The sequence below is a fragment of the Gobio gobio genome (genome assembly GCF_949357685.1).
Source record: "Gobio gobio genome assembly, chromosome: 16".
Lineage (NCBI taxonomy): Eukaryota > Metazoa > Chordata > Actinopteri > Cypriniformes > Gobionidae > Gobio > Gobio gobio.
The window spans coordinates 31,597,840-31,613,920 of record NC_137109.1 but is presented as its reverse complement, the minus strand read 5'-3'; the positions used below and the strand labels follow the sequence as shown (position 1 = coordinate 31,613,920).

Sequence of the window (16,081 nt, the reverse complement as noted above, 5' to 3'; positions counted from 1 at the left end):
GAGGGAACAGCCATTTGCAGTGATTATTGAGCGTACTTATTCAATCCCATAATGCACTTCAGTAGTGTGCACACTTCAGAATAGGCTACCCATGCACTGTGAGTGTCACGTCGAATGAATTCCAGCGTCTTGCCAGAAAATGCTGCCACACTCAGTGTGCGAATTTGCTAACTTGTTTTCATTCACTCCTTGACTTGTTTTCAAGTGGACTATTACTGGACTAAAGTAGGGAATAGTGAATTAGGGTATAGGAGCAATTTCAAATTCAGCCATTTTGAGAGCAAAAAGCATTTATTTCCATTGACATACATTTAAAAGTAGTATCCTTTATGTGGAACGAGCACCCATGATTAAAGCCTGCAAAAAGCAGTTTGCGTACTTCCTTCCGAGAGTCACACATTAGCTATGCTAATAGTGTGAACAAAGTGCTGCTCGGTGTCTGTTCCCTTTTTGTTGACGTAAACAGGAAGTTTCCTCTCAAGTATCCAAAAACATGACAAAGCGAATGAGAATTTAGCTGACACATCTTGTTGATACACCATTTATTTGAATATTTACAGTGACAAGATATCAGGAAACACTTATAATCCTAGATAAGGCAAGTCTGTTTTACCATAATGCTACAGATTTTTATTGACCCACCCTCTTTTGAGCAATGACTGAATTACACAGGCACTGCATTCTTTTAACCACTAGGGGGAGCAAAAGACATACAACAAGGATGTCACATTGGCTTGCTGTATGTGTCATTCACGTACACATACGCCCTGCAATGATCAGACCAAACGATTAGATGAATATCTGGGTTTGAAGATCCAACATCAACCATAAGCCTGATTGTCAAGGATGTGGTTAGGCATCTGTGGGACATTGTATTTGCTTATGAAACATCTCAACTGTTAGCTGTTGAAACTAATAAACAACCATGATGTTTGAAACCAGCAGCCAGCAGATTTGGAGCCAAATGCCTCTTAACACTCATGGAGTTTTGTTTTTGTCGTGTTGACATGTCAAATATTTTAAGGGGAAATAACACAGAACAGTTCATTACACTAAAGTGTTTGTTGTCTCTCAACACTATTTTCACTAAATATTCTATATAAGCCCTGGTACTTGTCAGTTCATTTAGAGCACTGTGCTTCCCAGATATACAGAGGATAGTTTGCATTTGGAGCAATCCAAAAGGATGAATGCTTTCATGTGGTGAAGGAATTTGACTTCGGACTGTAGATATGGACTAACAAGTCTTCTGTTCCGTTTTACTTCCTCGTGAAGAACATCTTGTTGGATTCATTCAATGGATCTGGTTTCTTCTGTTATTAATTGGATTTTTTTTCTTCCTTTAAGGACCAAGAAGATAGAAATGGTACCTGATTTCCTGTTTTAGTCAGTGTTCAGAAGAACTGGATTGCTTGTCTTTCTTAGAATGATTGTCTAAATTCATGGAACAACGATTGAGTTTAAAAGTAGTAGGTATCAAAGTTGAACTGAATCAAATATGAACAGTTTAAAATGAATTTTGAAATTATATTAATTACATATAATATTCTATTAATGATATTATGTAATTACATGTTTTCTATTTTAAATGGTAAATGTTTCAAAATGTATTACAGTCTATTAACATTTTTGATTAAATTCATTAATAAAATACTTCTTCTGTCTTTAAAAAAAAGCTTTTGCATGTTACATTCTTCAGATGCTGTACTATTTTAAATAGGTGTTTTAACAAGGATTGTTAATTATGTGGATGTGTGCATGATATAGCGAGCGAGAGAGAGAGAGAGAGAGAGAGAGAGAGAGAGAGAGAGAGAGAGAGAGAGGAAGAGAGAGAGAAAGCAAAGGAATGAGTAAGTCATTGTCATTCAAATTTAGTCAGGTCAGAAGAACGTTAACATGACTTTGTAAAAGGTTAGTTGTGTGTATGTGTGCTAATAATTCAAGGACAGCCTTTTCATCCTGTCTCCTTAGCATGCACCTGAAGTGTGTTAGAGTATTTACACACAACAATGACCTGGAACTGGATGGTCTTTCTCCTGCCTGATTCAGTGAATCAGAGCTTCATCTCTCTGCCTGACAACTTCATGCTGAGTTTACTAAACATCACTAATCAGTCAATACTGTTTAGCTAATAACAGTGCAGCGCGTGCTTGCTGTTTTGGTTTTGGCGTTGTAGTAGTTGGCAGGAGGGTGCATTGCCCTTTAGGGAGGTTGTTCTCATTTAGTGCACTGTGTTCCTCATTATTATTTCAAATACAATTTATTGACACTGAAAAACCAACAGCCTTAAAGCTTGAAGCTTATCAGTTCTGTCATCACCTTTTAACAGTTCAATTTCAGTTCACCGGCCCCTTCCTCCAAAACACGTCATAGTCCTGATGGATTTGTTCATGTCTGTTTAGAGTTTACTCTATCAACACTACACAGAACCAGCTGGAATGCTCTCTACTTATTGTCATCCTTCACTTAACCCTCACCCACACTAACACTGAAAGGAAATACTATGAATTTTACCCCAAAACAGACTATTTTTGGTTTTGTTCAAAGATTTCTTTAGCTTTTCTGTTATGGCTTTAAGAATGATTAAGCATATTTAACAAGGACAAACTTCTTAACTTTAGCTTTGGTTAAAGTTATGTATACTTAATATTTTATTTTATTTAGTTTTTGACAAAAATCAAATAATAAATTGTGGCCCCCATGCAGTAACTCTGTGGAGCCCCCCTAGTGCAGACCCCCTGGATAACCATTCATGTCCCATTATATTCATATAAAAATTATTATAATGCTTGTTGAAGAAAACACATGTCCAAAAAAACATTGCATCAAACATTATTAGGACTGTTGTTCCTTTTTCATAATTATTATTTACATAATATAAATAAAAAGACAAGTCAGGACCATGACTGGCGTTTTCCTGGAAGTCAGTAATGGCAGTACTGGCTGTTATTTGCTGGTAATATGTCATAAAATCTGTTCCTGAAATACAGCAGCAGCATCTTGAACACATTGTTTTGGTAGATTCCGTTTGAGAGACAGGTGTGTGCCACACAACAGGCAGCAGGTGTGACAGAAGATTTATAGATTTTAATCACATTATACTGTTGAGAAATAATTCTGCCCCAAGGCTACAGGAAAGAGTGTGGTTGGGGAGTGGATATTGAACGTAGCTAATCAAATCTGGTCAAAAAGATTATATATATATATATATATATATATATATATATATATATATATATATATATATATATATATATATATATATATATATACCCATTCTCTTTGCACCCACAATGTCTTGTCTCATTTGAGTATGACCCTCATGCTGTGGATGCTATCATCTTCTTCACTTAAGATAAGCCCAAGAACCTATTGTTATTGTGAGTGAACTGTGTTATACTATTGCTTTCTACTTCATTAAATTAGGTTCTATCTCCGCCACTGTTCAACCTAACCTATTGTAAGGAATCTGGGGGTTACGTCATTATTCGTTACTAAACTTTGAAAAACAAATCAGTTCAGTAGTAAAGGGCAGTTTCTTTCATTTGATATCAATTGTGAAATTAAAACAGTTTTTGTCTCCAAAAGACTTAGAGACCGCAATCCACGCCTTCATAACATCACGTCTGGACTACTGTAATTCTCTGTACTGTGGCCTGCCTCAAACTACTTTCTCTCGCCTGCAAATTGTCCAAAATGCTGCACTGAGACTTCTTACCAGCACCAAAAAGAGAGATCACATCTCTCCCGTTTTAGCGACTTTACATTGGCTTCCAACTAAGTTCAGAATTGATTTTAAAGTTGCAGTATTTGTGTACAAGGCTCTATCTGGTGTTGCACCAAAATACATTAGTGACCTTCTGATTCCTTAAACTCCCTAAAGAACTCTTAGGTCATGTAATCAGCTTCTTTTAACTGTCCCACGTTTTTGTTGTAAAACTAAAGGTGGTCGGGCCTTCTCTGCTGCAGCACCTAAACTCTGGAACAGTCTGCCCTTCAATGTGAGGTCTGCTCCTTCATTAGCCAGTTTTAAATCGGCTCGTTAATCTCATCTGTTCTCTCTGGCTTTTGATTAGATCGATTATTGGTAGATTTTATATTATTTATTTAGATTGTATCGGGTCAAAAGTGTTTATATTGTGTATCTGCCTTGTTTCTTTTTTATGCTTTTGTTTATATGCACTTTGTCTTATTGTACAGCACTTTGGTGTAACTCTGTTGCTGTCACAATCACCAGTGAGAGAGCCCTGTGATTACCACCAGAGGGCACGCCACCCCGGACTGTCATTTCATCAAAGACTACATTACCCATAATACTCTTTGCCCGGACTCATTATCCCTGATTACATCCACCTGTGTCTCATTACTTTGTTCACCTCACCCTATGTAAGCCTGGTTAGCTTGTTAGTTGTATCACTGCATTTCTGAGCGTTTTCCCTGGTTTCTTGTCTCTTAATTAAATTAATTAAATAAATGCAAAACCGATTCACAAGCTCGTATTGAACCGCGGATGTCGTACCAGACGGTTCGATATTATATTGACAATTGTAGCATCCCTAGTAAATACTCATCTTTGTACCCAGTTAGGGGCGCCGCCATGGATTTGGAAAGGTTCATTCAACATCCAATCCTTGTTGCAACCCGTTTGGCAAGCTGCAGCTAGTAGTGATGGCCAAATGAAGCGTTTCGAAGCATTATTGCTTTCTGATACAATTGTGTCGAAAATGGTTCATTACTCGAAGCTTCATTCAGATAGAAATTGCAGCACCATCTCCTGGTGAAGTAAATGTAATGCAACAACGCTGACAACCATAAAATGCAAGGCTTATATGTTAACGCGCCGTTTATTAAGTGTTTACCGAGGCGATCAAAGCTGAAACAGTGTTAGTGCTGTGAAACTCATTTATGTAGGTGAATTTTACAGATACTGATGAATTTCATGTGTTCACCTTGATAATAAAACATTAAGCATGATGTGTGTGTGTGTGTGCGTGTGTGTATGTAATTATTTCTTTAGACAAAGACAGAAGATCAGACCAGCTTAAAAAAAAATGGAAACCATCACAGAAATTCTAATGGTTTCTATTAAAATAGAACTCAGAACTCAATATAACTTGTTAACTGGTGAGACTGATATTTTTGTATGTTGAAAAGGATGTGCTTATGTAAATTATTGTACTTGTATAATGTAGCAGAGGGTTTCTGTCTCTGATGCTTGTTTTTATGTAACAATGTTCATATGGTCTCTAATTAATAATAATAATAAAAAATAATAAAAAAGTGGCAGAGGACGACACTGAAATAAACTCAATCCACTCTCCTCAACAATAACGGCAATCCAAACACAGACTACTACAACCCACGGTGTTGCCATGGTTTGGCTTCACTTTTATAAGAAATTCAGTCGCCATGTTTCAAAACTGGATTGGGCTGTCAAAGCAGTCAGGTGGTTCACTACAGGAGTGAACCAGTGTGTTTGCTTCAGAAGTCATTTTCACGTGACTAGTGACGTAATGATACAAGCTCTGAAGCAGTGGTTCATTGCAAGGACCGTTCGAGTTTGAAGCAAGCTTTGGAGCGTCGGTGTCAGACGTAACATCACTAGCAGCTAGGAACCCTCTCCAGTTAACATTGATTCGTCTTTTGATCACCCATTGATGGCCCTGAAGATCCCATACAAGTAGATTATTCACACTTATCTGCTTCTGGACAAGCTTTGCTTGTACTGTGCTTCCTCCCAGCACCAACTAGCTGAGTGTCTGGTCGCCCTGAGTCAAGGTGAGTTCCGTTTAAACTGCCTCTGAGTTCTCCTCTTCATATGCCTGTTACTGCTTCTCTTATCTTGTAGACGCCCTCTTTGACTTAGGGTTGGGATTTCACTGGAGCTCTGTGAGAGATTACGCCTCCAGCCCATCACCTTGAACAATCCGTTGACCATTCAGTTGTGGGACAGCCCCTGGATAAGGAACAAATCACCCATCAATCACCACCATTAGAGTTGCACGTGGGGGCTTGCCACAATGATGATAATCATCTTCTATGTACTCCCATCGACCACAGCCTCCATCATCCTAGGCAGACCTTGATTTAGTTCAGCATTCTCCTCACCTCTCCTGGAACACCGGGGAAATTCTTCAATGAAGCCAGGGTTGTTATAGTGACAGTATTACATTTCCAGTGTGCAAACTTCTTCTCTAAGGTTGAGAGTCCAGCCACACATCTTAACTCCCACATTTCTTTGTAATATCAGGATTTTCACTCCCTCTTCTCCTCTCTAGAAGCCTCTGCACTACCACCTCACTGTCTGTGGAACTGTACTATTGACCTTCTGCTGAGCGCTAAACTTCCTCATGGACGTATCTATACCCTATCTCGTCTGGAACAGAAGGCAATGGATTATATTAAGAAAGCTCTCCACCAGAGAAACATTTGCCCATCCACTTCTCCAACACCCTCAAGTTTGTTCTTCCTGGCCAAGAAGGTTGGGGGTTTACATCTGTGCATTGACTATCAAGTGCTCAATTACCGCTATCCTCTTCCTCTTGTTCCTGCAGCCCTAGAGATGTTGTGGGGAGCGGCCTGGTTCACCAAATTCGATCTTTGTAGTGCCTAACATCTCATTTACATCTACAAGGGTGACGCGTAGAAAAATGGGCACTACGAATATTGAGTTATGCCATATTGTCTGACCAATGTGCTTTCAGTGTTCCAGGGCTTCGGGAATGAAATTTTCAGAGATGATTTATCTAATTTTGTGCTAATTTATATTATATAAATTCAGATTTACTCTTCTCTCTCTGAGCACCATTGGCATGTTCGCCAATTTTTGCAGTGTCTTTGTGATCACTGATTGTTGCTCTTTTCACCAACCGTGCATTTTCTGGGTTGCATCATTTGCCCTCAGGGTGTGCAGATGGATCCAGGGAAGGTGTATACAGTATGATCATGGCCTCTTCCACAAACCATGAATGAGCTTCAGAGGTTCCTAGGTTTTGCCAATTTTTATCATAGATTCATTAAAGGGTTACTTCAGTGATTTAGCATTTAAGCTTTGTATCAGTAGAAACCCGGTAGTATATTCAAATTATCGTACTTTCCCCCCTTATGTCCCCCTGAGACGAGAGAATTATGCATTTTATTTCTGGAAAAAATCCTCAGATGAAGCAAATATCGTAATTTTGTATTCTATATGTAAAGCGATTTGAGTACCAAGAAAAGCGCTATAGAAATATAACTAATTATTATTATCAAGCTTCCTCTAATCTCCTTCCATGTGCTTTCTTTCCTTGGAAGCTGTACCCAGCCAAGAGAAACTGACACAGAACTGCTAGCTATAAATTTAGCCCTGGAGGAGTAGCGACACTGGCTAGAGATTGCCCGTCATGCTTTCGCTGTGATCACGGACCATAAAAATCTGGAGTATCTGAAAACTGCGAACCTATAACAGGCCAGGTGGGCCCTTTTTTCACCTGCTTTAATTTTTCTGTCTCCTATCGTCCAGGGTCCCGTAACACCAAGGCAGATGCCCTCTCATTCAAGTTCAGTTCAAGATCAATGTGAGGGACCGCTACCACTGATCTTAACTTCTTCTGTGTTCGTCTGTCCTATCTAATGGACCCTGGATGAGAGGATTTCTCAGGCCACCATCCAAGAGCCAGCCCTAACAGGATGTTCACCCAGGTGGACATACAGTAAGATCCCACATCATTATGAAAGGACCTCCTAGAATCCCTTCACTCTTCACCTAGTACTGGTCACCCTGGAGACTCTCAAACCGGTACTTGGGGCAGCAAGTTTGCCCAGAAGTGGTCCAGTTCATCAGGTTCTGTCCTGTCTGCACCATGGCCAAGAATCCTCGTCATTTACCATCCGGCATGCTCCTACCTCTTCCGATTCCACAACGTCATTGGTCACACCTAGGAGTGGATTTCATTATGTTCATACCGCCATCAGATGGATGCACAACGATCTTGGTTGTAGTGGACAGATTTCCTAAGGCCTGTAAACCGATACCGCTGTAGGGCTTACCCACTACATTACAGACTGCAGAGCTTCTTTTCCAACACGTATTCAGAAATTTAGCTGTGACCGTCAGTGTATCCTCAGATTACCATCCCAGTCAAATGGACAAACAGAGAACAAGATACAAGAGGTTGGGCGCTACTTGCGGCACTTACTGCCATGACCAGCAGAACCATAGTATGCACATAATTTCCTCAAACAGACCACCATGGTGTTAACAACTTTTCAGTGCATACTTGGCTATCAACCTCCCCTCTTCCCCTGGACCAGTGAGCCATCCAAAGTTCCAGCCATTAACCACTGGTTTCACCCAGAGCAAGAAGGTTTGGGATTCAGCACTCCTCCATCACACCGAGTCAGGCTGATACCCGAAGATCCATCCACACTTGACAAGAAACATGTGACTGCAGCTCCCGTCAAAGAAGTCCCCGGTTTATTGGTCCGTTCCTCATCACTGATAGAATCCATCCCATCACATACCGACTACAGCTTTCAGCACATTACAAAATTCATTCTACCTTCCATGTTTCATTTCTCAAATCATTTCACCTCTCTGTTTCTTCCACAGAGCCTTGGATAATGGGGAATCCATTTATGAGGTTAAGGACATCTTGGAATCCTGGCACAGAGGAGGCTGTCTCAAGTACTTGATTGACTAGGAAGGATTTGGACCTGAGGGAAGATCTTGGGTGGCTTGAGACTGCATCCTGAATCTGGCCTTATTAACAGCCTTCCATGCAGCCCACACTGAACCATGAGGAAGAGGCGGTCTGTTACTGTCACACCACTGCCTGGTTCTTCACTTCCATCTCAGTCATATTCACCAGAATACTAATGACAATCACCTGTCCCTAATAGTTTAACACATGATTATGGGTATAATCATGGACTGTATATATACCCATTCTCTTCCCCCTTCATTGTCTTGTTTCGCTTGAGTATGACCACGCATACTTTGCACGCTATCATTTGTTCAATTAAGATGATGGGCAAGAAAATATTGTAATTGTGAACGGTTATATTATTGCTTTCTACTCACCTTTGTCATCTGCCTTCTTGTATATTGTCTCCGACTGAAATAAAGAGCATTCACTGCAATCTCCTCATTTGGCGTGCTTGTTGCGTGACATGTTTTCAAATGTCATTTGAATTCATATCATTCATATTTTCATTTGAATCCATTTTCCACTTTAAGGCGAGACACTACAGGTGAATAGGGATTTTTTTTTAATTACAAGATATCACTGTGAAACTTCTCCAGTTTATTACTGGCATAAACATAAGAAAAAAATGTATTACACGTTTTGTGTAAATTAATGTTTTAATATGCAAATGAGGCCTTATATACTTAAATATACGCTCATTTGCATACTTTTCCAAAAACAAAATCTGGAAATTGGAAAGGACCATGTTTAAAATTCTTGGTTCTATTTGTTGACATGTTAGATGAGAGGGCTTTTACAGAGGGGATTCTGGATATCTTATTTTGTGCTTTAGTAAATTAGAGAATACTGACAATAGCCTTAAAAAATCAATTTTCGCCATGTTTTTTGGAGTTAAAGGACCTATAACTCAGGATAGGAATGATATATCAACAAATCCCTCTGTAAAAGCCTTCAGAATATAGTTCAGTATAAGACTGCAAAAGTTGGTGCTTGTAGGTGCTACTGAAGTGGATATATCTGACTCTGAGTGTGAGAAAAAACTCATTTTGAGAAAACGGCCTTTAAAGTTTTATACTGTATAACTGCATACATTTCTATAAAACCCCCAACCTACAAACAAAATATATATTCAGTTAATTAATATCAGTAGTGTATAATATTTAAAACACGTGGAAATTGATAAATGAATAAATTATTACTAGCAATAGCTATTAGAGAACTACCTTAAGAGAACTACCTTAACAAACACCAGTCACAAAAACTGCAGATGAACTGTCCCTGTTTGTTGTATTGGTCCATCTATAACTATTTGAATCTAATTCTGACTGGGTTTCGTCGTCTAATCTGTTGTTGTTTACTTTCTTTTTACTAGCTCTTGCTACTTGGTCTTTTCTGTGAGTGTTTATGAGCCGATTTCAGCGTTGTCTGCACTTTTTCTCAAGCAGAGAATACACAAGCAATCGGCAGCGCGTGAGAAATTCACATCGACCAATCAGATGTGGTTTTTGGCTGCAAACTTTCGCGGTTGGTTAGTTCTACAAAGGAAATGTCCATATTTGGATTAGCCAGCGGTGTGTGTGTGACTGAGAGCTTTACAATGATACCAAGCATGACATGTTTCTGTGAATGGAGACGGCACGAGAGATCGCGCTAGAATAACGTTTGATGATTTCGGGTAGAAATCTAAAGGCGCACGGTGACAAAATATAATGAAATAACCACCTTAATGTGTAATGTTGACTTTTTTTTTATTTTGACATGAAAGCTTACATGTTAAGGGAGCAAATTGGCCCAAAATCTCAAAATTGACCACTGCATGAAAAAACGATGTTTTCACCTGCCGTGTCTCGCCTTAATAAAAACTAAATCAGCTCACTATAAAATAAGGGAGGATGAGACAACTTTATAATATTTTATATAAAAGTATAACAGATATAGGTGCTTATGATGGGACAGACATTTTTGATTTGTAAATTGCTTTGTGTCTGTTAAATTAATAAATGTAAATGTAGACAGCTAGTAACTGCATCCTCAGAAGAGCTTTTCATATAAAGGCCTAAACGGTTTAATAGAGAATATAATTCTACATATTAATTTCATTTTAATTTGAAGGTGTATTTCAATTTCCATGGAGAGGTCATGGATTTTGTAAATTATGTGTACAATTCTCAAAATGCCATTATAGACAGGCCAAAAAGAAAGCACAGTGCATTCCCACTGGTAAAATAAGCAGTTGGTAATTTGCATCATTACAGTTTAGTGAGAGGGTGTAGAGTTTTCAACCAAAAGCCAACTTTCCTTAAATTTGCTTTATTGTCAGGTTTTGTTCGACTGAGTGTTCCTTCTGTTTCTTTTGGCACATTTGAAGCAGACGGTACAAAGAAGAACAAGTTCTTCTTCCCTACTTTCACCTGCCACAGCTGCTTTTAGTCTGGTACTTGACTGGCATGGAAATATATATGATATGCAGAGGAATAAATGCACTACTGCATAAAAACAATGGTAAAATAAGCAAAGATACATGTCGTATGCAAATATACCATCAGCAGAATAATATTCTGTTATAACTTTCATCTGCGGTTTCTATGCATGCGTATAATGTTTGTCTTTCACTTTTTTCCTAGAAACATTTATAGTTCACAGGCCAACAGGATTTTATCATAGCTCATCTCACAGATAAATCCAATAGTGCAAATGATTCTTTGATGTGCTGAACAATGGTATGTGTTTTGCATGTTAAATTAACTAAGGAATGGCCTTAGTAATAAATCCACAGATTTAATACTATATCAATTTCCCCATCTGAAGAGGAAATCCCTTTAGGCATGAATTTGCTTGAGGGCTCATTCTCTGTGTATTTAAGCTTCTACTCACGCACTTTAAAAAGAATGTAAGAAGGAAAATGTTGAAATCCAGTTTTGATTAATTCTTAAAAAATGGAATTCCGTGATCTCCTTGGGTGTGTTGTGAGCTGTTATGCAAAACAGTTGTTATATGATCTGAGCTGAGGCCTTCGTGGTAAATGTGTACCTTTAAAGGTACCCTTAAGTCAGCTACAGACTGTCAGAAACAACCAAAATAATTTACTTCTGTCGAGATAACTGATTTACTGTTGGTGACCTTAGCAACTTGGTGAAAGTTACCAAACAAAGTTCTCCATCATGGAGACATTTTATGATTTTATTTTTATGGATAGCTTGACAGTACAAACACATATGCATTCACACACCACTATTGCTCTAGAAATTGCTCTGGGCCGTAGACTGGACAAACATAGTCAAGTCTCAAGAAACAGAGTTCATTTTGTCTGAAACAAAGGTTTTCTAGTATCATGTTTTGTTTATATATTCGTAGTTTCTGGCTTATTAAGCATTCATAGTATTTTAGCTGATAAGGAAAGCTAAGATGCATAAATTGTATTAAACTCTAGGTTGTAAAATTAGGCCTACTTCATTTTCTTTGCTTAATTTCATTTGTTGTATCTTTTTTGTTTTAAAATATAAATATTTTAATTAAATATAAAATATTTTTTAAATATTAAACATTTGTACTACACATATTTAATGTAATAATAGAAAAAGGTTATTTAGGTTGTCAAGTGCAATTTTTTTGTAATTTCTTTAGTCTTATCAACATTAAGAGTAATTGAAATACCAAAATATATTTGCATAATACTTGGTACCATGGCAAAAACTACACGTTCCCTTTAAAGTCGGCATTAAAACAGAAGTTGTGATAGTTTTTTTCTTTCCTATTGTGACGTATATCTAGTGCTGGGAAGATTACTTACAAATACTTAAGCCTATATGTAACTTATTTAATTATTTATTCATTCTAATATAATACATCAAAACATATAGCCTTTCAACATTTCTCAATTCAATAAACATATTTTAAAAGGGTCAAGTCAAAAGTCAGTAATGAAATTAAATAATAAAATGCACAAATCTATTTGACATATTAGATTTAAATTGTCCCATCCATTGCTATCACTACCATGGTTATCACTTTCAGGAGATCATTTTAATGGATTCATTCCCATGTTGAAATGCAGTTGTCACTTAGAAAACTTGGCAGTGTGTACATGACTGTTGGTCTTTTTTAGCAGCATGAAAAAAAAAACTTTTATTCAAATAGTAAAAACGATACATACAAAAGCTTGCAAAGAGCGCTCCCTTGATAATCACTTAAGCTGTCGCTCATTTTATTTAAGCACAAGTTCACTGAGTTTTGCATTCTTAAGAAAAATCACATTATAATCTTGCATCGACCGTAGCAGAGTAATCACATATTAATCACCTTTACGTTTGACAAATCAAAAAGTGTCCAAATACTTTTATTTTAGGTTTAAACAGTATATCAATTGTTTTACTATTTTAAACATGGCTAATTTTGTTTGTTGAGAGGTTTAAATATTTTATGACAAAATAAATCTGAATACATTTGAAGTTACTATAAGAATAACGAGCTTTCCATTTGTGTCTGTCTCCACATAAATGGAACCGGGAATCAGGAATCTGTTAACCATCAGTCAACAGTCTGGCTGTATAAAATGTTCTGTTAACTAAACAAAAAAAAATCATATTAATCTCAAATCAAAAATCAGATAAACATATTATCTCCCATGTCATTATCACATAAATACAAATGCTGACAAATTTTAAGCATAATTGAAGCACTGTCAAAAACTGTGGGATCAGCAGTCGCCTACATACAAAGTGAAAGTCTCAAGAGGGAGGAGGGAAAAGTGATGACAGTTAAGAGTGACCTGGTGAAACAAGTTCTATTTTTTTCAAGGTCATCATTCTTCCATGGACACTAAATCCAAGTCAAAGTTACTTTTAATAAAATTAAAAGGGATTTTTCTGTTTGTTTGTTTAATAACATCATTCAATTGAATAATATCCAAGTCAATTTTATTTTAAATATTTTTTTATTCAAAAGAATCAATATACACCCTTAACAAACTCATATTAAAATAAAATAATAAAATAAAATATACTCAAACATTCACACAAACCCAACTTTACAACTATAAACAAAACACATTTTCAAGTTAAAATACAAAGACTGACAAGTATCATATTACAATACCAGCATGCAGCAGATAAAATCTGCTTCACCATATGTATTTTCACTGGAGTTTCTCTGCCCACAAAAGACGTGATTCATCTTTTCGGTTCCATTACAGTTGCTTGGATTCAGTTTCAGTAATATGAGTTAAGAAAGAATTAGGTGTGTAGAATGGCTTGATGTCAGCAGCTGACCTCAGGTCGGAGCTGCTGATAACAGGGGCCTTTGCTAGAGTCAGCCTGTCATATCTCATGCTGACTAGGCCATTCCTGTGGGAATTCATTCGTATCTTGTGCCCACAGAACTCAGAGGAGTTCAGTTAGGCCAACAGCAGTGTATAGTTTCAGGAAAACAACAGTTTTCTTTCCTTGCCCCCAGAGTCTGTAGCATGAATTGATCATTCAGCTAGTCTGTTCTCGCTGTCACCCACTTCCCCTCCTACACCTCTGTGCCCTCCCGGGGGTAAAGAATACCCGTCGAGCTCAAACCAGGGTAGAAATGCCCATTAAACTGACTGAGAGTAGGCCCGTTGTAGCCTAAAGTGGAGTGGGAAGGTGATGGGGAAATGGGTGGCGGTGGAGGCAGAGGTGATGCCCACTCGGACACTGCAGAGCTGGGAGAGTAGGCGCTAAAACCTGCGGATTGCGAGGCTCTCTGTGCTCCGTCCACTGGCAGACTGAGCGTAAAGGGACGACTCAGGGGATCTCCTTCCATGTCAAGTGAACCAGCCGTGACCCCAGACATCTCAGTCAGGAAGTTGCTCAAGCATGGCGACGGACCCGTGGATGTGGGTGAAGGGCCCTTTTCAGGCGAAGTGGAAATGTCAATGGATTGATTTTTCGGGCTGCCCCTGCCGTTACTGTCTCCTGACTCAGAGCTCAGATTCCCTCCAGAGCCGCTCTTCTCTGGGAGACTGTCAGACTTTCGCTTCCTCTTGCGTCTGAAGTTGCCGTTGTCAAACATTTTTTCACAGTTTGGATCTAAGGTCCAGTAATTGCCCTTACCTTTAAAATGAGAAAGAAATGTCACATTAAATACAGTTTATATGATTAAATACGGTTTAATATCATTAAATACATTTATATGAAAAAATGTATACAGTCTATTAACATTAATTATTAAAAAAATATGTATATATATATATATATATATATATATATATATATATATATATATATATATATATATATATATATATATATATATATATATATATATGTTATATTTCTAAAAGTAATATTTAAATGACAAATAATAATTTGTAATGTTAAAATAATAATTAAATATTATATGTTTTTAAAGAGTTTTGATCTTGACTTAATTCATAAATAATCAAAAAACCACACTCACCTGGATCATCTTCATCTCGTGGAACCTTTTTGAAACAGTCGTTCAGTGAGAGGTTGTGACGAATAGAGTTCTGCCATCCCGCTTTGCTCTTGTTATAAAAAGGGAAGTTGTCTGCAACATACTGATAAATCTGACTTAGAGTGAGGCGGCGATCTGGTGCACCATGAATGGCCATTGCAATAAGAGCAGAGTATGAATAAGGTGGCCTGACCAGCTTCATAAGATCCTCTTGAGAGGGCATGGAGAACCAGCTCAGATCACCAGCAGGAACACCTGGTCCCCCAGGTCCCAAATAGGGCCTTTGCATGCCGTAGTGCTGGGGAACAAAAGGAGGTCCTGCAGGGCCAGGCGCTCCACCCAGATAAGGAGCGCTGTTCATCCCTGGGCTGTTGAACCACAGGTAGGGGTTAGGCGATGAGGCAGCATAGTCTCCAAGTTCATATGAGGAAGGGTTCGCTCGCTGTGGACTCGGCAGTGATGGAGGGGGATAGTAGCTGTCGCTGTACAGACTCAATTCTGGAGGTTCCTGTCCCAAGCTAGGGAACTGAGGCCCACATCTCGTCGGAGACTGACCTTGAGATTCATAGGATGTCATTGCTCTGTGATCCTGATGCTGCTCCGCTTGGGATTAAAAAAGTCTGGTTTTTTTTCTTATTCTCTCTCTCTCTGCTGACCTGTTCCTCTCTCTCTCTCTCTCTCTGAAGACCTGTTCTTCTTTCTTTTTTTTACCTTATGGTCTAGGAATATATTCAGGAGCTCCTGCGTCGTCTGCTTGTGTCTTCTCTCAAAGCTTGTGCTTTCTTCTGCTGTATCAACATTGTCACCTGTTGCACCTGTTTTATTTATGCATATATAGCACCGCCTCAGCCCCACCTTCCATGAAAGCTTCCACGTGTTTAGGCTCTTCCTGACACAGCCCATGTCCACTCCTCTTCACACAAACCGGCAGCACCACCATCACCTGAAGGCAT

At 38.3% G+C, this 16,081-nt stretch overlaps 1 protein-coding gene across 1 annotated transcript; it reads right to left on the bottom strand.

Annotated features, from left to right (window-relative positions):
• Positions 1–12,690: 12,690 nt before the first annotated feature.
• Positions 12,691–15,936, bottom strand: foxi3b (forkhead box I3b). Its single transcript, XM_079838177.1, has 2 exons — positions 15,111–15,936; positions 12,691–14,764 (listed from the first exon to the last, which is right to left on the bottom strand). The coding sequence occupies exons 1-2, from the start codon at positions 15,703–15,705 to the stop codon at positions 14,199–14,201; spliced, it is 1,161 nt and encodes a 386-aa protein (XP_079694303.1). The 5' UTR covers positions 15,706–15,936; the 3' UTR covers positions 12,691–14,198.
• Positions 15,937–16,081: the final 145 nt, after the last annotated feature.

Excerpts from the sequence above, each read along its gene's own strand:
- foxi3b (XM_079838177.1), bottom strand. The coding sequence starts at position 15,705 with ATGACATCCTATGAATCTCAAGGTCAGTCTCCGACGAGATGTGGGCCT. Across the intron at positions 14,765-15,110 it reads ACGAGATGAAGATGATCCAG|GTAAGGGCAATTACTGGACC; the intron begins GTGAGTGTGGTT and ends CTCATTTTAAAG.